At 31.9% G+C, this 25,273-nt stretch overlaps 4 protein-coding genes across 8 annotated transcripts; 3 read left to right on the forward strand and 1 right to left on the reverse strand.

Annotated features, from left to right (window-relative positions):
- Positions 1-37: 37 nt before the first annotated feature.
- Positions 38-5,132, forward strand: LOC114173904 (rab escort protein 1). Its single transcript, XM_028058570.1, has 9 exons — positions 38-888; positions 1,761-1,883; positions 1,993-2,092; positions 2,443-2,481; positions 2,604-2,850; positions 2,937-3,012; positions 3,733-3,925; positions 4,261-4,341; positions 4,615-5,132. Exons 1-9 carry the CDS (start codon positions 200-202, stop codon positions 4,717-4,719), a joined length of 1,653 nt encoding a protein of 550 aa, XP_027914371.1. The 5' UTR covers positions 38-199; the 3' UTR covers positions 4,720-5,132.
- An 804-nt stretch (positions 5,133-5,936) lies between these two features.
- LOC114172964 (pentatricopeptide repeat-containing protein At4g39530-like) lies at positions 5,937-8,596 on the reverse strand. Its single transcript, XM_028057134.1, has one exon. The coding sequence runs from the start codon at positions 8,391-8,393 to the stop codon at positions 6,093-6,095; it is 2,301 nt and encodes a 766-aa protein (XP_027912935.1). The 5' UTR covers positions 8,394-8,596; the 3' UTR covers positions 5,937-6,092.
- Positions 8,597-11,172: 2,576 nt separating this feature from the next.
- Positions 11,173-16,098, forward strand: LOC114173243 (protein RKD5). Its single transcript, XM_028057511.1, has 5 exons — positions 11,173-11,430; positions 11,581-11,830; positions 14,171-14,418; positions 14,794-15,008; positions 15,754-16,098. The coding sequence occupies exons 1-5, from the start codon at positions 11,358-11,360 to the stop codon at positions 15,964-15,966; spliced, it is 999 nt and encodes a 332-aa protein (XP_027913312.1). The 5' UTR covers positions 11,173-11,357; the 3' UTR covers positions 15,967-16,098.
- Positions 16,099-20,652: 4,554 nt separating this feature from the next.
- Positions 20,653-23,708, forward strand: LOC114173242 (probable serine/threonine-protein kinase PIX13). 5 transcript variants are annotated; one of them, XM_028057506.1, is made up of 6 exons: positions 20,653-20,864; positions 20,951-21,336; positions 21,801-21,936; positions 22,023-22,165; positions 22,599-22,722; positions 22,862-23,708. In XM_028057506.1, the coding sequence occupies exons 1-6, from the start codon at positions 20,804-20,806 to the stop codon at positions 23,236-23,238; spliced, it is 1,227 nt and encodes a 408-aa protein (XP_027913307.1). In that variant the 5' UTR covers positions 20,653-20,803; the 3' UTR covers positions 23,239-23,708. The 5 variants fall into 5 exon arrangements, 4 of the variants coding, with proteins under 4 accessions (XP_027913307.1, XP_027913308.1, XP_027913310.1 ...); XM_028057509.1 differs by lacking the exon at positions 20,653-20,864 and having other exon boundaries at positions 21,048-21,336; positions 21,772-21,936; XR_003602479.1 differs by lacking the exon at positions 22,862-23,708 and having other exon boundaries at positions 21,801-22,165; positions 22,599-22,749.
- Positions 23,709-25,273: the final 1,565 nt, after the last annotated feature.

Here is a 25,273-nt window from a genome sequence, read left to right on the forward strand (position 1 = left end):
TTTCATACAAAAGAACCCGTAAGTATACAACAATAAGGTTATGTGCCTAAATTTTAAACCTTAAAAAGTTGCTCCTTAAACCTTAGCCATCTCAACCACAGTCAAACTAAAACCATTGTTGTACTAATCCAAAAGAGTAAACCACTTTTTTCTCGCACGACACAGAAGCAATTAATCTGCACGCGCCGTCGTAGTCGCTATGAGCGAATCTCAAGACCTATTATCCTACCCTCCCATAGACCCTGTCAACTTCGATCTCATCATCGTCGGCACCGGCCTATCTGAATCCATCGTCGCCGCGGCCGCTTCAGCCGCCGGCAAAACTATCCTCCACCTCGATCCCAACTCCTTTTACGGCAGCCACTTCGCCTCTCTCTCCTTCCTCGACTTCACTTCCTACCTCACTTCCCCAAACCCTCTTCCCGCCGCCGTCACAACCACCGACTCCGAAGACGTTGTTGTCGATCTCCTCCACCAACCCATCTGCTCCGACGCGGAAATCTCATGCTATGATGAATACTCGTTCCTCTGCGAAAATTCGAGAAAATTCAACATCGATTTGGGAGGTCCGAGGGCGCTGTTCAGCGCGGACAGGACGGTCGATCTGCTGTTGAAATCTGGTGCGGCGCAGTATTTGGAGTTCAAAGGAATCGATGAAAGCTTCGTGTACGAACCGAATGGGGGTTTGGCGAACGTGCCGGATTCTCGCGGAGCGATTTTCAGAGACAAGAAGCTTTCGCTGAAGGAGAAGAACCAGTTGATGAGGTTCTTCAAGCTGGTTCAGCAGCACTTGGATGATACTCAGGAGGAGAAAATTTCGGAGGAGGATATGGAGATTCCTTTTGTTAGTTTCTTGGAGAAAATGAAGTTGCCGCCTAAGATAAAATCGTATTCACCATTTCTGTTTGCTAGTGAGATTTGATTTTCATTCATTTCTGCACACATATTTCTTCAGCTTAGAAATTTATTTATTTAACCTTTCACTGTGTCTGTGTCGCGTCTGATTCAGAGCACAGAGCACTTTCAAGTTGCATTCTAGGCTATTGTTAAATGTATGTACATTATAAAATGTACGTGTTCAGACATGTAGATAAAGGTGTTTTATTAGACTATAAGTACCACCATTCTGCATTGCATTCTGCAGATGAAAGTTCTACACTGGTAGATTACACTCACCACCAGTTCTTTATCATTTTTATCCTAGTGAGGAAGAAAGTAGGAGAAACTATTGCTCTGCCAGCAGTGTTTTGCTTGTTAGTGAAATTTTTTGTTTTTAGTTTCCTATTTTATTGTGTACTTTTATTTTTCTTGATTATTCTTAGGCAGAAATAGGACTGGGAATTTCAGGTGTTGTGCTATATGGAAATCAATATCGATTCACAAGCGAAGTCTTTTACGTTTCCTTAGAAATTGATGCAGTGATGCTTTATTAGTGTCTGGATTATATTTATTGTCTCTCCCCATGAAGCTGTTGATTTTTATGCTCCATGTAAGTGAAATCTGGACATCGGATAATAACCCATGAAATCTTTAGTGCTCAGTTGGTTTGACTGCTTGAAGCCTTAAACCGTCTGATGGGGGCCACTAACCAAGTTATTTTACTTTTGGAAAACTGAAGTTGATCATCTTCTTCCGTGATGAAGAGAACTATTTATTTCATATTTCATTGATGCTTTTTAGTGTTGTGTGTCAACTCACGCATAAATAACCTTTTGACCTGCTTCAAGTACGCTAAGGAAAAGTCTTTTTGTCTTCCACAGGATTCTTTTGTATGCTATAGCCTTGGTAGATTATGATCAAGACAGTAACGAGGTTTGTAAAGATTTGCTTAAAACAAAAGATGGAATAGATTGTTTAGCTCAATACAGCTCATCTGTTGGAAGGTATTTTCATATTCTTGTACTTTCATGTATTGCATTTGCCATTTTTTGTTTTCATTTAAGGGATGCTGTTTAACTTTTCTTTTTGAGATACTCGTACTTTTTCACTCAGGTTTCCTAATGCTCCTGGTGCTTTGCTTTATCCTATTTATGGTGAAGGAGAACTACCACAAGCCTTTTGTCGCCGTGCTGCTGTCAAAGGTTGCATTTATGTAAGTTACAATGGACGACTATTACAGAAATTTCTAGTTGCTGTGACTTCTCTAGAGGTTGCATTTAGTTTGAAAACTTGTTTAATAAACAGAAAATAAAACATTGTTTAATAAATTGATTCTAGATGCCAAGTGCATATTGCCTGTTTCTCTTTCTTCTGTGTTTGCCCTATTACATAAGTGCCATCATACCTTATGTATGGTAGAAGGAAACGTGGTTTGGCTATCATGTTGTAAAGGAATGTGGCATATACTTGGTTCAATTTTGCATGTTTTCAAAATTATTTTTGTTTATTGTTTTGTGTTGTGACCATATCTTCTTATTTACATTTTATACTTCTGTGATTCAGGTTCTAAGAATGCCAGTTGTTTCGCTGCTTATGGATAAGGTACTACTATATAAATATTTATTTGATCTTTGTTATCTAGCACATTTTTTGTGAGAAAAGATGAGGTTGAAACCAAGTGCAAAAGGAATTTCATCTTTTTAATTTTTAAACCAACATTGCAGGCTACTGGGCTTTATAAAGGTGTTAGGTTAGCTTCAGGTCAAGATTTATATAGCCAGCAATTGATTCTGGATCCATCCTTCACTATTCCATCACCGTTGTCTTTGTCACCGAGAGATTTTCCCTGTGAAAGGCTCCAAATGTGGAGTCAGAGAGATATTAAAGGAATGGTGGCTAGGGGAATATGCATCACAAGAAGTTCAATAAAACCAGCTGTAACTAATTGCTCAGTGGTGTATCCTCCTAGATGTAAGAGAAATCTAAACTATGCATTTATAATTAGAGGCATGTTAAAATATGAGAAAGAAATTAACTTTTTCTCCATTGCCTTGTAGCTTTGTATCCTGAACAGATGACATCAATCAAATCTCTTCAGATAGGACCAAATCTTGCTGTTTGTCCTGAGGGAACGTAAGTTTCTTGCCAAATAGAAATTGAAATGTTCATTTTAAATTTAATCTTTCATTTCTGCTTATCTTAACTTTCAACAAATCAGATTCTACGTATAAAATCTTTGAGTTAATTAACTTCTATCCATGTTTGAACCTCCCCAAAGCTCTGCAGGCCTGAATAAAAGAGAAACTCAATTTTGTTCAGTCCCCACATAAAAATCTTCATTGTAAATTTTGAAATTTCCTTTTGAAGTAGCTTGCATTTTATTCTATAAAAAGGATGCATCCAACACTTAAAAGAGGAAAATGCATTTTTCTTAAAAAAATGAAGGACCCAAAAAACCAGCATGGGCTCCACGCTTCTATTGGTTGGGTATTTCAAATTACGCGTATTCTTCAATGGAATTAAACTGCTAGCATTAAAAAATAAAGAAAAAGTGAACCATTTTTATTTTTTGGTTGGGTGTGGGAAGTTGATATTGTATATAAAAATATTTTTATAATTTAATTGCTCCCATTTAGAAACAATTTTTACTGATAATTCGCAGGCTTCTTTCATAGTCATTGTATCTTTTACATTGTTTGCTGACCCCAGGATAGTGACTGTTACTCCCATAATTTACGTTTAAAGTTCTGCTCCGTGTTACCATATTCATATTCAACTACTAGTTATGATAATTATATTTCCCCTGTGTGAACTTTTGAATTTAAACTGACACGTTTTCGTATTCTTCTTCAGCTTCATTTTATATTTTTCCACTTTGTGCAATAATGCTGATGAAGGAAAGAATCTACTAAAAGCAGCCATGAATGCTCTTCTCACACTGCCTGTATCCGGAAACACTGAAAGTGTTTCGAGTGTTCAAAGTGACAGTGAAGATACTAAACCGATTGTGCTCTGGAGTGCATTGTATATTCAGAAATTAATTGTGGTGTGCTTCTAATCCATATTCACAGATTTATTTCTTCAATAGTTTTTTCTTTTACCTGCATGTGGTTGCATGTGCACTTGTTTCCTTTACTGTAATACTCATTAGTCATTTGAATTTCTTTTTATCATTATGGAGACTCTACCTCATAACCCTGTCTATTTTTTCTTAAAATATTTTTATTTTTTATACGTAGAAAGTATTAGGGCCCTAAGGATGACATATCTTATATTTTTCAAAGAACAAAACCTGAATGTGTTTCAAAATTGTAACGTGAGTAACATTGATATGGACATCATTTTCTGACTATGGATGGATATATGTGATCTCCTTTTCAGAGTAATTTTGAATTGATCAGCTCCTCTTCTACACCGGATGGAAATCTGAACTACAATGACCTTTTAGATGCAGCTGAGAAGGTTTGTCTGATTATTCTTCATTTTGAAAAAAAATATTTTTTTCTCACTATCTCTGTCTGACTTCCTGTTGGCTAGCTACAAACCTTATTTTGGGCTTGTTGGCATGTCATTTTGGTTTGTCAATGAAAATTAAGGGAACAAATTGGAAATATTTATGCACATGTAAATTTACTTTGGCAAGTGATTGCGTTAAGACAACAAATTTACGAACCTTGATTAATAATTCATAGCACTGGAACTGAGCATACTAGTTTGGTGGTGGTATTCTCGCAGCTCTTTCGTCAGATGTTCCCCAATGAAGAATTCTTTCCAAAGGTAACAACATCACCCGAAGAACCTACAGATGAGGATGATAATGGGTTAACTCTGGATAGCTAAATAAGGTAAAAATCAGCTGATCATTTCATGTCAGAACAGTAGGAGAAAGGAAGTCGTGAAAGTACACACGCCCAAAAAATTGAGGATGGGGATTAAAATTTGTAATTATAGAGGTAAAAGGTTACATATCTTAATTTTTAGATGAACAAAATCAAAAGAAGTCCTCATCAAGGCTAGGAAAAATATTGGTCAATTATTCTGAGTTTTTTTTTTTTTTTTTTTTTTTTTTTTGTAAAGCATAGACATACTCATTTGATGCCAAATATCCACTTATGAGCACTTGTTATTGATGTGGAAAAGTGGTAGTTCCGTGGAGCTGAATTACAGCGGTATCGTTCCCATATCTTCATCTGCAATTTTGTATTTTAAAACAAATTTGATTGTATAATATTTGTATGAGCATTGGATTTGAATTTTCTTCAACTGTGACCGATATGAGTATTGCCATAGAGATTGACTTCATATAGAACAGAACAATCAAATGTCTTTTCACTTAATAACATTTCATGGTTATAAATGTCTGATGTGTGTTCAGGTTACACAAAATAAACTACACATAGTTGGTGGGTCTGTCATTACAGTATAGTGGAAGAAGGTCTATGGTTAATAGATTATTGTAGCGACGTGTATTTCCGCATAAACTTGTATATTATTTCAGGCTTAAGATGTTTTTCCAAATTTCAATGATGTTTTTTTCCTTGTTCTCAATAAATTTTTTACTTTTTGTAATCTCTACCACTAACTGACATCAGTTTAGTGATGACATGCTTTTAAGTGATATCTCATTAATTAAGATTAACACATGTTTTTGTTTTCGGTCTTTAATAAAGCAATTTATATTTCGGTCTTTTGTTAATGTTTACATATCTTTCTTTCAATATTTTTTAATATTTCTTATTTAACGGTGAGATCTATAGAAAATGGAGAATTTAGAAGAAAAAAAATATATCTTGCACTACCAATCAATTACCCATCTTTATGCCCTTTTGTAATTTTTATCGTTAAACATAGAAGATTAAAAGACTTATTTTCATCGCATCATTTAACCTTTTTAAACAAAATTTTAAAATATACAAGTGTCTTCATAATTAATTACTGATATGATCATTTAATAAATAACTCATTATTTATCAGAGATTAATATATTAGGACAGAAAATAGAATGTAAAATATTATTAGAAATGGAAACTAAAATATAAAAAAAAAATACACATGTCAAACCTATAAAGGTTTGCATGAAAAATAAAATTATCAGACCAATATATAAAAATGCATTAATTTATGAGAGCAAATAGTTATTTAGATTATTTTATTAACCTTTTTTTTTTTAAATAATTGCACTGTCATTACTATAAATCACATCTAAGCGATCCTCAAATCAACCAACTACTGCCTGGGTCTTTCTTCAGACGAATTTTAGCCATTTTCTCCCTACATTTGAGAGCTTCTTCCCATTTTCCCTCTCCAGTGTAAATGTTTGACAGAAGAATGTACGAAGCATGATCACTGGGATTCAATTCTATCATCCTCATTGCAGATTTTTCTCCAATTTCTGTGTTATTATGATTCCTACAAGCACTCAGTAATGTTCTCCATGCTGATTCACTTCCATCCTTCTGCACTATTTGGTAAGCTTCCTCTAACCTTCCTGCTCGACCAAATGCATCTACCAAGCATGCATAATGCTCAGATTCTGGCTTAATTTTGTATTTGTCAAGCATCAATGTAAAGAAATGCAAAGTATCTTCCACATAACCTGAATGGCTACAAGCTGATAACACAGCTAAGAAAGTTACGTGATTGGGGGTCAAACCATTCTTCTCTAACTTATTGAATACTTCCATGGCTTCTTGTGCTTTTCCATGATGAGCATATCCACATATCACAGCATTATAAATTACTTCATTTGGCTCTACTTGTTCATCAAAAACCTTCTCTGACTCCTCCATGGTTCCACATTTTGCGTACATATCTATAATGGAACTTGCAACATACACATGACGGTTGTAACCAGATTTGATAGAGAAACCATGGAGTTGTTTACCCACTTGTATGATTGAAAGTTGTGAGCATGCTGAAATACACAATGGAAGGCTATAAATGGTGAAAGTGATTCCATCAGCCAACATCTCTTTGCATAGCTCCAAAGCTTCTGATTCCAGGCCATTTTGTTTATAAGTTCCAATAATAGAACTCCAAGAACCATCATCTTTTCGGACAATGTCAATAAAAGCTTTAAATGCGTCGCCAATTTGTCCACACTCAGAGTACATGTGAACTAATGCATTGCCAACCAAAGTGTGATGGCTCACACTCGATTTTACTATAAGTGAATGAATTTGTCTACCTACAGGAAAATCTAGTTTATTCTCACAAGACTTTAAAACAACAACTAGGGTGGCAGCTTGAATTTGCAACGAGGTGGTTCTTCGAAGTTCTTGTAATAGTTTCATTGAGGGACCGGATCCTCGCCCTGGTTGAGCATGAGCCATGATCATTGAGTTCCATGCTACAATATCTTTGTCAACAATTCTTCTGAACAACTTGTCCACATCCACAAGTTCACCAAAACTGGCATAGAGAGTCAACAAAACACTTGCTACAAAACAATCGTTTTGATACCCAGCTTTTATCATCTGGCCATGCACTTGAACTCCAGTGTTTAAGTCCTCTAGTTCAACACAAGCTTTCAAAGTACTCGATAACACATGCTGATCTGGTCTAATCCTTTGTCTACACATGTCCTTGAAAAAGTGCACAGCTTCCTCGCCTCTACCATTCATGGTATGGCCTGAAATGATAGAACTCCATACAAAATTATCCTTCTCCTCCATGGAGTCAAAGACTTTCCTGCAAGAACTTACATCCCCACATTTGGCATACAAGTCAACCAGAGCACTGCCCACCACAACATCAGCTTCAGCACCAAACTTAGATGCAAGTCCATGGATTTGCTTTACCTGTTCTAAATAAGAACAGCATTTGAGTAAGCTAACGAAAGTACTATCATCGGGTTTCAATCCTTGGACCTCCCACATCTCAGAAAACAACCTATGAACCATGCTAAAGTCACCAACATGAGCAAACCCAGAAATCATAACATTCCATGCAACAAGGTCTTTCGTCAACAAGTCATGAAAAGCATGACATGCATCCCCGAGATTATTGCCACAGTTAAAGTACATATGCACGATAGAGCTCCCAGCAAACCTGTCTCTCTCAAGCCCAGATCGAACTAGCAGACCATGAATCTGCAAACCCACTCCCCACAATGAAGGAGTGGCACAAGCTCGAAGCAGAACAGAAAATGTGTACTCATTGGGTCTCTCATTGGTTTCACGCATCTGATTGAACATCTCAAAGGCTTTTGGAAGTGACCCAGTTCGGAGATAAGAGGAAATTAAGGTTGTCCAGGTGACAACATTCTTGTAAGGCATATGGTCGAACAGGATATGGGCATGGCAAAGGTGACCAAATTTGGCATACAGATTCAAGAGAGTATTGGTTAAGTGGGTTTGTGAAATGCATTGGGAGAGAATGAGCTTTGCGTGGATTTGACTGCATTGTCTCAGCGTTACGGGGTTTGAAGACTTTGCCAGTGACAGCAAAAACGGCTCAAGCCCACCACATACTTTCTTTGCAAAATCTGAGTTCAACGCTATGTGCCGGATCATTCCAACTCCCCTATCATTAAAATTTACAATCTACTTCTATTGTAACTAAACTCAAACCCTACACTCTTTTTCCTTTTACACTCTTTTAATTCTTCAATTCTCCAAAACTCTTCTCTCTCTATATATATATATAGCATCTGTTGCTACGCACGTGACGCGCTGTCAGCTGCGGTTGGCGAAACCGGCGGTTCTGGGAAGTTATACTTATGGTACCCGAACAAACATTACTGTTTGTTCCCTGTTTTTTAACAGTGCCGCTTTCCGATTTATTTTTTATTATCTACAGTTGTTATTTTGATCATTAAGTTAATCTTATAATAATTTTTCATCCGAACATAAATTATAATTCGAGATATTTTGATATTGGTTCTGACAACTTAGAAAATAATATTTTTACATTTTGATAACTTTATTTTATGATTTAAAATAGTATTTTTTAAGTGATTTTAAAATATAAAAAATAAAAATTTAATTAAAAAATATTATATCAAATATCAGATTGTAATAGAAATTTATAAAAATTTAATTGTTAATAAATTATGAGGTGTTTTTACAGTTTTTCTGTCAAATTTAGAGATGTTTTGTTCACTCTGAATTAAATTTTGCATTGATTGGTTGAGGAAAAATCTTTTGATGTTAAGGATGAGACAAAGAAAATTCAATTAATGAAAATGAAATTTTCACTATGAATATTAATGAAAACAAGTACAACTGTACAGATGAGGGTAAAAAGATATGTGAATTGAAACGGACTTGACTTAATTACAGTGTATTACTACTTGTCACGGAAATGGTGTGACTTTAACGCATGCGTTAATCAAGTTAATGACCCCACTTTATTTTAATATAGTATTTTACTTATTAATATTTTTTACACTACATTCTTTAAGATAATCAAAATAATAAAGAAATATTTTATGCAAAAATCTCATACTATTCTTTTTATCTCTATGTTTATGAATAAACTTTGTAATGAAATAATTTTAAAAAATTAAACACAAAAAACTGATAAAATTTGAATAATTTTTATAGGATGTTAAAATAGGTTTTGAAATGGATTTAACTTGAGACTTTTTGTTTTAGTAAAAAACCGGAAAAAAGCGAAAACAGTTTATATATAAAAAATTAAAATTTTATATATTTCATTTCAATATTTTGTTTTATTAAAGAAGATCATATAATTTTAAATCATTATTTTATTTAGATAATTGAATGTAATTAATATTTAGTTCAATTGAGGAGACTAATTTTTCCCGTTTAGTATTTAAATAATAAATTATGATAACTTTTATACAAGATATAATTATGGACAACTGATGAATTTAATTTTGAAGAAGAAACTTATATAATTATTGAATTATTGCATTCTCTTAATTAGTATTATTTTCTTAAGTTTGTTTTTGTTTGAAATACACTGTTCTGTTCTTATATTCATTTCAAATTTAATCCTTATCTTCATCAACTTGATTTCTTGTAAGTATAACATCACTAAGAATTGATATTCAGGTCAAGTACAAAACATAGGGATTAACGTTCAATAATTTTGAATTTATAAAGATTTAAGAAAAATTGAGTATAGTTATATTCAAAAGTTGATTTTATTATTAATAATAATTTAAAATAATAAATAATATATTTATTTTCCGTATATGGTACTTCAAGATACTGAGACAAACCTAAAACATTCATGCTAAAATGTTGTTTTATTCTTTCTGTGGACACAAATTTTCTAAATTATTTTATGTTCTTTTGTTTATTTTTTTTCTAAATTATGTAATATGATTAAAGAATTATATATGAATAATCACATTTAAAAAAATAGTTTTATTTAATTTATAATCATTTATTTATGTTTTTATATTATTATAATATAGTTGCAAAATAATTATTTTAATGCTGAAATTATTATTTTTTCTTATTTAAAATGAAAGAAACGGACTTATATTTAAAACAGTCCTCAACTTTAAACAAGTTGGACAGGTGGGACTCACAAATTACTGTTTTAATATTAAATAAACTATATTTTAGATTTTTCAATTTCTTTCATGAAAAATAGTCTCGATCTATTTATTTTATTTTATGAACACAATTGTATTCTTCATTCTAATTATGGTTAATGAATTTTATTTTTTATCTTATTTAATTCAATCTTTCGAAATAAATTTTTGAAGTAAGATTTATAAATAATGTGACTATGTATTTTTAATACATTTATTATGCAGGACACTATTAGACTTAATACACGTGTATTAGATATTCATTAATTCTTTTAACAACTTTAGAATAAATTATATTACAAATTTAGGAAAGAAATCTTAAAGTTAACTCTATCATATAAAAGTAACTTATGAAATTATATTTGTACCTGTTTTTATATTATAATTAGACTTAGTTTATGTGAAACTGTGAATGATAATAGTATTTTAGGATAAAAAAAGGAAAATTACTAATCATATAAAATATAAAAATAATATTTTTTTCAAATATAAATATTGAGAATAATAATTGAAATTACTTGAAATATTTTATCCTTAAAATAAATATAAATTCTTCAATAAAAATCGTTTGGGACATACATTCTGAAAATCAAATCTTGATCTCTGTTCTTGAAAGAATGCACAGGTATTGAGATGGATTCAGAAGTAAAAAAAGATTTATTGATACAATTGAACGGTTACACAATAAATTTGCTTCTAAAACGAGTGAACCAAAAAAGGTGAAGAAAAATAAATGAAGAGGAAAAGAAGAGTGAGGAAGTGACAAAAGAAAAAGACTAAAGAGAAAAAAAGTACCTTATTTTAGCTGGGCATGATTCTAAACTGATCCGAAACAAACCAAAAAAAGCGGAAGATCATGCAACCTTGCACTTAAAAGCTGGTTTTTGCTTCCTTCTATCAGTCCACGTTTCATGCTTCTTCTTACCCATTACTCATTTCACATTCTCATGCCATCTTCCATCTCTTCATGGATTCCTCGCAGACCAACAATACCACTTTGCTCACTAACTTACTACTCTTCAACAACACCCTCCAACCAGGTGATGATATATCACAACCCAGATTTTCCTTTACTTGTTATTTTCATCACATGTTTACTTTTTTAATCAAAGAAATGATTTTTCTTTGTGGGGTGCTGGAATTTCGTTATTGATTTGTCTATTTCCTTTGTGGGGGTGCGTGGATTGCAGAGTTGATCAGGAGCGTGCATGTGTACCGGCAAGGGGATGAAGAGGAAAGGGCAGTTGAGAGGGAGTTTCTGTTTTCAGAGTGTGGTTCCTATGGGGAAATGCAGGCTACCCCAATTCTTAAATTTGTCAAATCCCATGTTTCTCAAGTGTTCGAAGGGTACAAGAATGGAGTGTGGCTTTGTATCTTTGCCTTTCATGCTCATCAAACTCCTCAATTTTCCCGCATTCCTCCGTTTTTGTTGGTCTCAAGGTATATATATTCTTAGCCTATGTTTGTCCTTTGACGTTAGTGCTGAGGTTTCAGGAAAAGGTCTGCTGCAGAAATCAGCAAGTTTTGGAGTCAATGTGGTCGCAATTCGGGTTGCATGCCATGTTTGTCTGCAATTTCGCATTAATCCCTAGGTTTTGAGAAAGGGTGTGCAACAGAAATTGGCTGATTTTGGAGTCATTTAATCACAATTGTGATTTGACGTTAGTCCCAAGGTTTTCAAAAACCGTCTGTGGCAGGAATGGACAAGTTTTTGTTCCATTATGATCATAATTGTAGCTGGTGTGGCCGATTCCTGTCACATCAAGGATTCCCAGCAAAATTGTAACCCCTAATCCAGTTTAAAGCCTTGCATTAGTCCTACATAGTTAGTCTTGTTTGGTCCTTTGAATAATACAACGCCCCCATCTAGTGAATTGGAATCGGTCCCTTTGAATAGATGATCATGTAATAAGCTCTTAGAGGTCTCAAAAAAAATTTCTCCACCTTAAAACAATCACATTTGTAAATAGAGAATCAAAATTTTGTAATGTGTCAAATTGGATTGATGCATGCATTCTAACCAAAGGCTACTTTTGGGTTGTAAACTTTGGGTTGTAATGTGGATTCTCTGTTTTTCTTCACTAGATATTCTCTTCACTTGTTAGAATGAAAGGTATTAAACACTTTGGCATATAACTGGTAGACATCTTCACAAGAAATGTGGGTCAATCCTAATAACAGTTTTTTCCTTCTCATGACATACCCTTTCTTAGAAGATCTAATTTCATTTACAAGTTCAGTTTATTGGAGTAGAAAACTCTGGTGGTGTCCCAAAATTTCTTTATGTATGTATGTGGCAGTTAGTCACCAATTATTCTAGAACAGGAAAAGTTGAAATAGCAGGAAGTGGAATGACCATGGAATGATATTAAATTTAGAAAATATATTCCCCTAACTTTTTATAGTCCCAATGAGTGATGGTATTTTCACTTATAATTCTCACAACAAAAAGAGATACAGGGAAAGAAGATAGAGAAGTGAGACTTTGCGAATGATGTTGTAAAGTGTTGTGAAAGTTTTAAGTGGGAATGGCATTAATGCTATCTTGCTGGTTAGATGCATAACAAACAGAACAAATCTAATGCTTCAGACTAGAATAAGCAAAGTTTAGTAAGTGACAGCATCTTTGGATGAACCAACTGATGTTTGCTTTTGCTGAAAAAAAAAAAAGTAGATGTGTTTTAAAGGTGAAAACTAGGGACGCCCTTTCCTCTAACCACCCAAAAATTGGAGATGCATGCACAGATGTTCTTATAGAATTTTTTTTTTCCCTCTATTAGTATTTTGTTGTCTTCCTGTGGTAAGACAATGTAATATGTTCACTTAACCATTTTCTAATATGGCATTCAGATTTATCTTTCCTTTAGCAATATTATATTTATATAACTGGTTTACTGGGACAGAAAAGAATAACTAATACTGCCTTGTTTACACTTTGAGGAGGAAAGGGAATCAAGAATAAAGTTGATACTTTATGTATGAAGCTGAAATACTTGAATATATGCTTTGCATTTTATTTAAATTCCAAAGAAAAGGAATGGAATAGAGTAGACCAATTCCTCTCCAATCTCCATACCCCTCACAAAAGGTTTATTTTTTGTCCTCCAAATTAAAGAGGACAAGGTGATATCGAAAAACATGTACTGTATGTTCTAAGAAAAAGGGTATTTTTCATAATTTTTTCTATAATATCAATATGAGGGGAAGGTATCCCTTAGTACCTTTAATTTCTGGAAGCAGGTAACTTCTTATTTTAAATTTCCTTACCTTTCTCTTCTCCCTAAAATACTTTAAGACTTATCTCTTATTTTTCTACTACGAACTCCCAAATATCTATATTTTATACTGCTTGTTATCTTTTCTTTTTCCTTACTGGGTTTTAATCATCATTTATTCGTTGTCTTCATGTTCATAGTTGAGTAAAAAGCCTATTAGATTTTCTGGATTTCATTGAAATGCCACAGTCCAATTCTCTTGTCTGGAATGACATTATCTGCAAATTACATAATTATGCATGCATTCTGAGCACTGTGGTTGTGATTGATATGAAATGCCTATATTCTTAATAGCCTTATCTTTAAAGCACTATTTCACTGTATCATAAACATTGGGTGATTAAAACCTTGACAACTGTATGACTCCAAAATATCTCTCTACACAACTGTGACACCACATTTACAAATTTAAAATTTTCTAGGCTTCTCCATTTTGTTTTTGAGTACTTCTACTAAGTAACTTATCATTTATCTAACTCATTTATTATTCATTTTGAGTTTTCAGAAACCCAAAGCTTCAGATGATTCCAAACTTGCTCCATGATCTCCAGGTGATATATAAGTTGGATAGGAAGGAGGAAGACAAAGACACAGCTCTAGGCTCTACAAGGGAAGAATGTCAAGGAAACAGAAACAATTTCCAGCCATCAGAGAAAGTCTTTCCTGTTCTTGATCAGGATCTCAATTATCTTCCTTACGAAGAAGGCGAGTCCGAATTACTGGACAATGAGACAGATGTTGAAAGCTCACCAGGTTCAGTCAATACTCTTGCAGTTTTTATGCAACTTTGCTACTATATGGACACATTAAATCTTTAGATTCGCTTGGTGAAAGCTAAATGTTACGGTATCTTGAAGTTCAAGTGTTTACTGTCATGACTATATTGTTGTTGTAAGTTGTAACTTAAATCTACAGTTCTGAATTGCTAGTCAAATATGTGAATCCTCTCAGATAACTGCACTAATGGAGTGTGTAACATTTTAGATTCTAAAACTTTTTGTTGTTTCTCTCCTTTATAGGATTGATATTCTTAATTAACTTGAATCCTCCTATGCCAAACTTTCTAATGTTGAGTTAATAACACCTGCATAATTATTTATATCTAACAGATGAGGAGTGTGTTTGCAGGTTTGCTAGGGAAAAAGAAAAGGGCACCCAGTGACCTGGTAGCAAAGATTTCCTTATCAGATTTGGTCCAGTACTTTGGTATGCCAATCGTAGAAGCATCAAGAAATCTAAATGTTGGGCTTACTGTTCTCAAGAGAAAGTGCAGAGAATTTGGTATTCCTCGCTGGCCTCATAGAAAGATCAAGTCACTTGATAGTCTCATTCATGATCTTCAGGTCCTTCTTGCAATTTTTTATTCGATTACAGTCACCACTTGAACTAAAATTTATTATTTTAACACAGTCACCACTTGAACTAAAATTTATTATTTTAACATCGGCGTAATTTCTTTGAAGTGCATGCAACCTACTTGTTCAACTAATCTTATTATTTGAGATATGGGAATGCTTGGCGACTTATCTGTTAGCTGTAGTCAACATGCGATCTTCTTTTTGAACTGATATTATTTAAGTATAATGAGGGAGTGAGTGGAGATTGGTAGCCGACATGATTGATCTTATTTGATTGAATATTTAGTTAATATCTTCTTTAAGGTTTAATCCACAATGTTGGTTTTCACATTTTGAAGACATGAAATGGGCGAAACTGAAAACATGCTGAAGTGCACTTTGAAGCATCATTCTGCACAATTTTGTTATAGTTTTGGTCAAATCTAGTAGTACATTCAATATATTGCGTTCATTTGAAATTAAGTATCATATGCATAGTCTTCGGTAGATAGGTGAACTTTGACATTAGGCCAGATTAGTTGTTATGTTCCCATTTGATCTATAAATCTTTGCATTCTATTCTATCTCTTTTTGTGCCTTCCCTTTTGAGTAAAATACTTATATTTTGCCAAATTTGTAATCTAATCTCGAGTTCTATTCAATTTTGAACTCCTCCTCCAACACCCACATATTAAAGAATGATTTTTATTTAGGCAACATTGACTGATTCACAAAGATGGAACACATGCAGGAAGAAGCAAAGAACCAAGAATTGGAGAACATGGATGCAGCAATGGCAGTGGCAAAGAGACAAAGGATGTTGGAGTGTGAAAAGGAAAACATAGAGAAGAAGCCTTTCATGGACATTCAAACCGAGACCAAGAGGTTTAGGCAAGATGTTTTCAAGAGAAGACACAGAGCAAGAGCGGTTGGAAAACATAATTCTACAGTATCCAACACATAGCACCCTTTAAATAGTAATAGTCAAAGAGCAACACAAACCATAGTTTTCACGTTGTAGAATGAGATGAAAGTTGAAACCTATACACCCCTTCTAACAGGGCATTTTGACCCTCATAGATTTACTTTTGACTTATATATGGATTGCAATATCCAAAGGAAGTGCTCAATTCCCTCTTTTTTTCCCTCTTAATCATTGCTTATACAGTTCTAATTGTACAATAATCATATTTATTACTCTAACATTGACCCGGAAAGGATTAAGATTTGATGGACGTGGATCATACTTAAGCAGTTTTGGAAAACAAGCAACTAAGAGTTGTTTTGGGTTGAAAGCACTTTGTTTAAGCCAATCTCATTGCTTCAGGTGTTAGGTGGTGTATAAAGCAAAAAACTCTTGAAAGATTCCATTTGATTGAGTTGGGTCTAATACATGAATGATGATACTCTTAATTTCCTCGAAGCTATGTCATAGGTACGTGCTCTTGCTTATGTTCATTGCATCAAAAAGTGATAGCCACTTAAATTGGTTAAATTCAAAGTTAAGGATAATGTTGTGCGGGATGTGTCTTATTTGATGTGTCTCTGTCCACTAACTTGATTTGTTTTTGGTTACATAATTATACAGCACTTGTTTACGCCACGGTGACTTGAATCTACGATTAAACAAATATAGTGAGACAAGAGACAAAACACGTTGTTTGGAGTCCATGTTTTGTTCCGCGGAAGACCACATTTCTAGTTAACTTCCTCCTTCGACGAAAAAAAAGGCCACTGATGTTAACGTTTTCCGTTTCCGCTGCTTGTAGTGTGTGCGGTGCAGCTGTTTTTTTTTTTTTTTCCTTATAGACTTCAATATTTTTTACTCTATTTTAGCATGTTTTGGCTTTTAATTAAATAGTTTAATTACTTTTAGTCTTAATTTTATTTAAAAATATTAAGTTAATCCACTAAATTTTTTAAGTTTCAATTTGGTCTAGATTTAAAAATATTGATGTAATTTAGTTTTTTTAAAATCTCTTAAAGTTTCTATCAATATTAGTAATATAGTTATGTTAGTTACATCAATAAAATAAATCATCTCTATTAGCAACTTTAAATTTAATTAAATTTCTTAGATCCATTGTATCAATTTTTCATCCCAATTTTTCAAAAATCAACTAAATTAAAACTAAAAAAAGTAAGAACCAATTTGACATTTAAAAAAAGTAATAATTAAACCTAATTAAAAACATGTTTTTCTTTTTCTATAATATTTTTCGGTTGAAATTCTCCTTCTCCGTCTCCTTTATTAAAATAAAATAAGACAAGTATTTTAATGCTTAAACCATATTTTGTTTTACTAATTTAAATTTAAAATATTTTACTTTTTATCAACGTATATTTTTTTCTTATAAAATATTATTAGTGCAGCTTGATAACATTATGATATCGCATCGTTACTATGTGATATGATATCACTCCGAATCTCCTTGAAAGATAATAACTAGGAGTGGACAGAATTAATTGAACTGCTTCAAACTGTCAATTAACCGTAATACTTTAAACTAAATTTACATAACTATTTGAAGAAAAAACTAAACTAAACTATTGAATAATTCAATTTTAAGAAACTAAACCACTAATAATGCAGTTAACTATTCCAAACTGCTTTGAATTATGAATATTATTTTGAGTGCTCCAAAACTCCTCAAAGACCGGTTCCTCTACAAGTTGATTGCCTCTCACAAACTCATTGGTCCATAACTCTCTTTTTCTCATCTTCTCTTGCAGGTGTTTCATTTTCCTATATATTATATATCTTTTGCATCACAAAATAAGTTATATATAATCAAAATCAACATAATTTTATATTCAATTTCAAGTTTTAATTTAATCTTTTTAGTTATACAATTTTTTATTTCATTCTTGCACTTAAACTTTGTTCATTTTAAATATATTAACTATTCCTCAGTATTGGGATCCAAAGTTTAAGCGGAAAATTTCTAATTAAATAAAATATTATATTATAATTTTTTCTAAATTCAGGTTGATGAATGAAGGAAAAGACAGGAACACTTTAATAGTAAAAATCAATTTTATGTATAATTAGGATACAATTTTCCTACGTAGATCCATCATGTATAGCAATGGATTTAGTAACTGAAAATTTAAATGGGAATTAATTTTGTAGATATAACTTATCCAAAACAAGTGGATCCTTCGAGTGCAATTAATTTAGATGATTGAAGATGTATTAAGATATATGAATATTTTGATGTTGTTTATGGGAGAACTTATGTATTAAGATTTATTAATATTTTGATTTTGGTGTATTGAAGTATGATGCATATTTCAAGTATTATTTCCTAAGCACTTTCAAATTATAAACTTTAGATTATTATTGCGTAGTACAATCAATGCAATCTGGTTCAAAAATAGTGTAATTCAGTTCAAAATCAATGTAATCCGGTTCAAAAATAGTACAATTCAGTTCAAAAATAATGAAGTTTATTCAAAATCAGTGCAATTCGGTTAAAAAATTGTTCAAAAACAGTGTAGTTAAATTAAAAATTAGTGCAATTCAGCTCTGACATAGTGCAGTTCATAAAACAGTTCAGATTATAACAGTTCAGTTCAGTTCATATTATAGTACATAGCAGTTCAGTCCAATTTATTTCTAAGAAAAACAGTTCAGTTTAGTTCGACATTCAGTGCAGTTTATGCGAACTGTTTTTTAGTTCAGTGCAATTTTTTGTAATGCAGTGTAATTTGGTTTATTTTGCCCGGCCCTAATAATAACATATAACACCTATTATGATATTTAAGATTATGTACAAACAAACTTCATCATGATACTGTCAAAGAAAATATGTGATAAGTAGGTTATTGTCGATGATGTATGGTTAAAAAGTTATCCGTTTAAAATTTACGACAATGAAAGTACAGTTTTTTTATGCAAACTAAAAAAACAACACTAAATTGTAAAGACAAGAATTATATTTAAGTCCTTGTTTTATCATTTTTTAATGAATTTAATTTGAACAGGAGATTCACTCTCATTAAATAAGTTACATGTATATCACATATAAACTATTTTATTTGTGTAAAATATATATTACACTATATTCGAACATCAAAGTTCTTAAAATAATGTTTACATAAAAATAAAACAATATATTTATATTTCTGAGCGATACCCTCAATTATTATCTGCAACATTGTCACAATTAATTCACACAAATATCATCTAACATTTCACAATAAGTCACACAACACAAATATAATGGTGAGTTTATTTAAAAATAAAATGTAACATGATATACATAGCATATTACTGTTATAAATTCTCATATTACATCAGACTTTTCTTACAAATTTGTTAAAAGAATTTGTAAGAAAATACTTTTTTATGCCATTTTTTCTAAAATTTTTAATTAACAGGTAATTTCTTCGTGGGTAATCATTTTCTACAAAATTATAAAATTTATAAGTATTTTCTATTTCCTGCAAAATTTGTTGTGAAAAGTGTTTTATACAAAATATTTTATAAAAAAATTGTTAGTAATTTCTTACAAATATTTTTTTATAACAAAATTTGTAAATATTTTCTACGAAAAAAATTTTAAAACAAAATTGACAAAAAATATAAATTTTCTCAGTAATATATACATGTCAATCATGGTCATAAAGCATGCACACACACTCAACAATTTACAATTCAATTACAAATTTTTAGTCACATCTCAATCGAGTAATATAGTTCGTCATATTCAATTTCGTTTTTCTGAAAAATTCATATTAAATATGTTTCACCAAAGAATAATTCTTAACAACATTGGTAAATATAAAAAATCAACCTCTTTTTTTTATACTCTAATGATACATTTAGGTAATTAAGAGTCACGGGGAATTAACTAGTTCAGAAGAACCATATTCTGACAAGAAATAGAGCAAAATTCAATGGGTATTTCTTTAACAGTTAGATAAATTAAGAGTTGTCGTAAATACACATTAAATTTCTTTCTCATTTCTCTATCCCCAAGTGAATTTAGTCCCCTCAAGAAGGAGAACAAAATGTTTATGGAATATTATAACTAATTAAGAACACCAAAAGTTGAGACCACATAATGATGCTATAAATATCTTAGAAATTTGTGGTTGTGTTGTTTTGTGGTCCCAATGAAATACACATTTTGGAAATAAGATAGTTTCATGATTACATGTTCTTGATTTTTTAGGCAAAACGGGGTTTCTGAAAATAAGACTACAAATCCAAGTCAGAGACACTTGTTGTCAAATTTTCTATGTAAACTATATACCATCACCGTCTACAGATTCAAGATAATAGAATTTGTCTCAGTAATTAAAAAATAATAGAAAGTCATTTAAAAAAGGGAATTAAATATTTTTATTATTTAACATATCAAACGATTCTTATCCTTTCATAAAACAAATATTTTAACTTTGTATATTTTTTTACTTCTACTTTTTCTCTAGTAAAATTTTTTCAGATAATATATTAAAGTCCCATTAAAAAAAATGAAAGTTACATTTAATCTGACCAAAAAAAGAGAGTAGGAAATCACAGTAATAACACACAAAATTATATTAAAGTATTAAACATGATAAAAATGAAGGTCTTGCGTTGCGTGTATTGTTGTATTGGGACACATAAATGCCTCCGAAAACGCAGACTTTGCAAAGTGTGTAAAAGGTTGAGTTAACGCGTGCTCAACACGGCAAACGTGAATATAAATTTGTCAACTCACTATTATCTTCGATGTCAAAATTACGTAACTGTTGCTGCTTCTTCTTCTTCCTTCTTCTCTCTTCTAATCTTCTTTTCTAATTCAATAAACATGGGTGTCTGTTTTTCTTCCCCCGCTGGCCACCGATCACTCAACTCCACATTCCCTCAAGGTTCTCAATTTTCCTTTGTTCTCATTACATAAAACACTATCTATAGTATAATTTATAAATACTCTTTATTTTTTGACATGATTCAGGTTCAGCGCGTGGAAGTAGGGACTTGACAGTGTCCACGGGGAGCGTGGAAGGAAAGCGTGAAGTTGAAGTTGAAGTTTCGGAGGAGTCTGGGGTTGTCGGAAGCAGCAGTGACAGTAACAGTAACGGTAACAATAATAAGAGTGATGGTAGCATTGTTTTTCGGAGTTTGGAAATGAGGAAGCTGAAGGAGTTTAGTTTCGCGGAGCTGAAAGCAGCTACGAGGAGTTTCAAGTCAGATGCGTTGCTCGGAGAAGGAGGTTTTGGGAAAGTTTACAAAGGATGGTTGCATGAGAAAACTCTGACACCGACCAAAGCTGGTTCTGGAATCATGGTAGCTATCAAAAAGTTGAATCCCGAAAGTATGCAGGGCCTTCAGGAGTGGCAGGTTCCTTTCTCTTCCACCTTTTCCATTCTCTCATCATTGCTTTTTCATTATCTTCAACAAAGTTTGGCATCATTTCACTTAAACACAAACCTCGGTAAATTATAATAACATTAGTTTTTACAAAGTTGTCTTATTTATAAGATTAGATGAAAACTTGGTCTTGGTCTTGGTCTTGGCGTGAATGAAGGGCTCATAAAGTCCTCAACCCTCATTGTTTTCCGACAGCGATAACATACCCAAGAGTCAACCCTCATACACTTCTCTTTCAACCACTTGAAATTGATAATTACTTTTATGCTATATTCTTTAATAAAACTAATTTTTTAGATGATAACATTTTCTATCTTATTTTCTGTTATTATTATAAATTAAGTAAATAAGAAGAATCTAAGCACTGTCGTAATTCTTGTAAGATTCCAATATCTGACATTGCAGCATCTTGGTGTGGTTATATGACAACGCAGTCAGAAATAACGTTTTTGGGAACAGTTTCTCACCCAAACCTGGTGAAGCTTTTGGGTTACTGCTGTGACGATGTGGAGTTTCTCCTTGTGTACGAATTCATGCCAAAGGGAAGCTTGGAGACTCATCTATTTTGGAGTATGAACTTTAGACAACAATTCAAATATGTTTGCCATGGATTTTGTTTGAGTTTACCTCTTTTTTTTTTCTTTTTTCCAAAATAGGAAATAATAACACAGAACCTTTGTCTTGGGACACTCGACTGAAAATAGCTATCGGTGCAGCTCGGGGTTTGGCTTATTTGCACACCTCGGATAAGCAAATCATATACAGAGATTTCAAAGCCTCTAATATACTACTTGATGAGGTTTGCTATATATAATTCTGAACCCCATAATTAGGTTAATTTAATCTGTAATAAAATGTTATTAATACTGATAGTTGTGGGCTACTTTTTAATACTGACAAATATTTCTCCTGCATGTACCTCAGAACAATCACTGTCATCTTTCCTTATATATTCATTCACTTTAGTTTCTTCCTATGTTTCCTTTTATCGACTTAGATACCGTTCTTTAAAGTAAACTCTTTGTTACGTGCATAGGAAAACTCTATCTCTAATGAAAAACACACACATTTAAAACCGACATCTATGTTTATGTTCTTTATAATTTATATTATAATTATTTCTACACACATAACTTCTTTAACTACAAAAAAATTAAGGAATAATGTATTTAATTAACAACGTTAAATTTATCCACAACTTATATTATGTCTAATGACTTTTGTGGTTGCAGGAGTTCAACGCGAAAATATCAGATTTTGGTTTGGCGAAACTAGGCCCTCCTGCGGGAGATTCACACGTGACGACGAGAATCATAGGAACATATGGTTATGCTGCTCCAGAATACATTGCAACAGGTGATTATACATATATTTTTTCTGCATAGTTTAAAGAGATTTTTCTTTTATCGACAATATTAATCGAGAAAGTTGAATCTACGACCTCCCTTATCTTGGTTCTAGAATGTTATGTTGGGATTGTGTTATGATTGAACAGGTCACCTATATGTGAAAAGTGATGTTTATGGATTTGGTGTGGTGCTGCTTGAAATGCTGAAAGGGATGAGAGCACTTGATCAAAACCGGCCTTCAGGGCAGCAGAATCTGGTTGAATGGATTAAGCCTTATCTGTCTGATAAAACTAAGTTGAAAACTGATATTATGGATGAGAAGATCGAGGGTCAGTATTCAAGCAATGCAGCACTCAAAGCAGCACAACTTACTCTAAAATGTCTTGAAACTGACCCTAAACAACGTCCTTCCATGCAACAAGTTCTTCACACCTTAGAAACCATCCAAGCTATCAAACTTAGAAGGAGGAAAAGAACCAAACATTGCTCTAATAAGTTCGCAACTATCAACAATTTTCACTAGCTCATTTTCATATACCAACGTCCCTGTACTTTTAATATTCCACCCGAGGCCAAAGGGTCGGTCGGTGACAATTTTGAAAAGTTGGAAAACTCTGATGTGTTATAGGGCCTAGGTTGTATAGACTTCGGTTGGTTAGTAATCCGAGATAGAAAAGTTCAAAAAAAACTTCAAAATTACTACTTCGTCCTTATAAACTTTGGTTTTTCAATAACTGAGACCTATAAAATAAATGATGTAAAAATGCAAACCTGCACCAGTGAAGCTCAGATTTTTCATATGTTCTGCAACTGTTGTTAAGGTATATGAAACGTAAATTACTAACACTTAGGTTATTGAATTTGTCTGATCTTATTTTTATTGAATTAGTCGCATTGGGAAAGGGGAATTTTCTGTTTTGTGAAAGGATAGCTAGGCTAGATGCTTGTACAAACAGTTACGAAATACTGAGGAAAGAAGAACACTATTTTTCAGAATATTTTTAGTGTTTTATGGATTATAAGGAAGAAATATGTAGTTTTGCCCTCGATTCTTTTTAATTATTTGCATCTATGTTATTAAGAAAAGGAGTTTTCTCTTTAGTGTATATATACAACTTTTTTTTTTCTGTTTTATCTTTTTAATAATTGTTTTCTTAATTAATTAATGTAGATGTTGATGAAATAACTATAACCTAGCATTGCCAACCAAATAATCTTGAAATATAAGTCAAACATAATCTACTTTAGTCAAAGAAACTTTCCAGAACATTTATCAAAAAATAGTGTTGAGATTACGACAATTAAACTTTGACCGAGTCAAGAATGTCCTGGTAACGATGTTTTGATCAAAATTAAGTTGAAAAGAAAATAAACAAAAAGAAAAGACATACGTTTAACTTAAATTTCAATAATTTCAAATTTTTTACTTTTCTTTAATACACTTTGAAACTCTTTAATTTCAAGTTATTCAATTATTCTCGTAACATTATAAAATTTTAAATTGTTTCAAAAATTCTTGCTTAAAACATATCTTATCCTAAGGCATTTCCAATCTTCTATAAAATGAATTATCCTCTTAAAATTTTCTACGCAAGCATAAAGGATTTTTACAATTGAAAAATAAAAATTGTAAGTTTCTTAATAAATTAAAATTAGCATAGGTACAATATTAACTAATAGAAACTCTTTCTATAATTCTTTTAGTTTACTTAAAGTTTATTTTAATTTATATGAGAAATCATTTTATTATTCAAGATTCTAAAAAAATTCTAAATTAATGATAATATTGTTTCTTTTATCCAATGGGATGACATAGTTAATTATGTTAAATTATTGATTGCGGATGGTAAGAGGTTGAGGTGCAAATTTCTATGTCTTTATTTCATGTCTTATATATATATATACTAAGAACATTATGCATTTACACCCAACACTACAATAAAATGTTTAATTAGTAATCAAATTTAGTGACCAAAAGTTGTTAGTCACTATAGTGAACAATTTAAATACTAATTTACAAAATTAAAAATTATTGGTTATTAAAATAGTCATTATTATAAATAAAAATTATAATTGGTCACTAAATTGGTCATTAATTCATTATAGACTAAATTAGTAACTAAGTCATTTTGGTAGCCAAAACCTTGGTGGTTAAGTTTTAGTGATCAATTTTCTTTGGTAATCAAAACCATGGTAGCTAATTTTAAAATCAATTTAGTGACCAATTATAATTTTTTATTCATAATAGTAATTATTTTAGTAATCAATAATTTTTTACTTTGTAAATTGGTATCTAAATTAGTCATTGTAGTGGCTAACAACTTTTGATCACTCAAGTTGATTACTAATGAAATATTTTCTTAATGAAAAACATCTAATTTCAATTAAAATAGACTTTAAATGATACAAATGATAAAATGAATTCAATTCAATTTTATTAAATTGACTTAATAAAAAGATATTTGTTCACATTTATATATTATAATTTTGTAATATCTTTATATAATCTATGATCTCCAAGATATCAAATAATGAAAATAATTCCTGCTCACTCTCTT

Source organism: Vigna unguiculata, chromosome 2 (assembly GCF_004118075.2).
Source record: "Vigna unguiculata cultivar IT97K-499-35 chromosome 2, ASM411807v1, whole genome shotgun sequence".
In the NCBI taxonomy this organism is placed as follows: Eukaryota; Viridiplantae; Streptophyta; class Magnoliopsida; order Fabales; family Fabaceae; genus Vigna; species Vigna unguiculata.

Excerpts from the sequence above, each read along its gene's own strand:
- LOC114173243 (XM_028057511.1), top strand. The coding sequence starts at position 11,358 with ATGGATTCCTCGCAGACCAACAATACCACTTTGCTCACTAACTTACTA. Across the intron at positions 14,419-14,793 it reads AGATGTTGAAAGCTCACCAG|GTTTGCTAGGGAAAAAGAAA; the intron begins GTTCAGTCAATA and ends GTGTGTTTGCAG. Across the intron at positions 15,009-15,753 it reads GTCTCATTCATGATCTTCAG|GAAGAAGCAAAGAACCAAGA; the intron begins GTCCTTCTTGCA and ends GAACACATGCAG.
- LOC114173242 (XM_028057506.1), top strand. The coding sequence starts at position 20,804 with ATGGGTGTCTGTTTTTCTTCCCCCGCTGGCCACCGATCACTCAACTCC. Across the intron at positions 21,337-21,800 it reads AGGGCCTTCAGGAGTGGCAG|TCAGAAATAACGTTTTTGGG; the intron begins GTTCCTTTCTCT and ends ATGACAACGCAG. Across the intron at positions 22,166-22,598 it reads CTAATATACTACTTGATGAG|GAGTTCAACGCGAAAATATC; the intron begins GTTTGCTATATA and ends TTGTGGTTGCAG.
- LOC114172964 (XM_028057134.1), bottom strand. The coding sequence starts at position 8,393 with ATGATCCGGCACATAGCGTTGAACTCAGATTTTGCAAAGAAAGTATGT.
- LOC114173904 (XM_028058570.1), top strand. The coding sequence starts at position 200 with ATGAGCGAATCTCAAGACCTATTATCCTACCCTCCCATAGACCCTGTC. Across the intron at positions 1,884-1,992 it reads TACAGCTCATCTGTTGGAAG|GTTTCCTAATGCTCCTGGTG; the intron begins GTATTTTCATAT and ends TTTTTCACTCAG. Across the intron at positions 2,851-2,936 it reads AGTGGTGTATCCTCCTAGAT|CTTTGTATCCTGAACAGATG; the intron begins GTAAGAGAAATC and ends ATTGCCTTGTAG.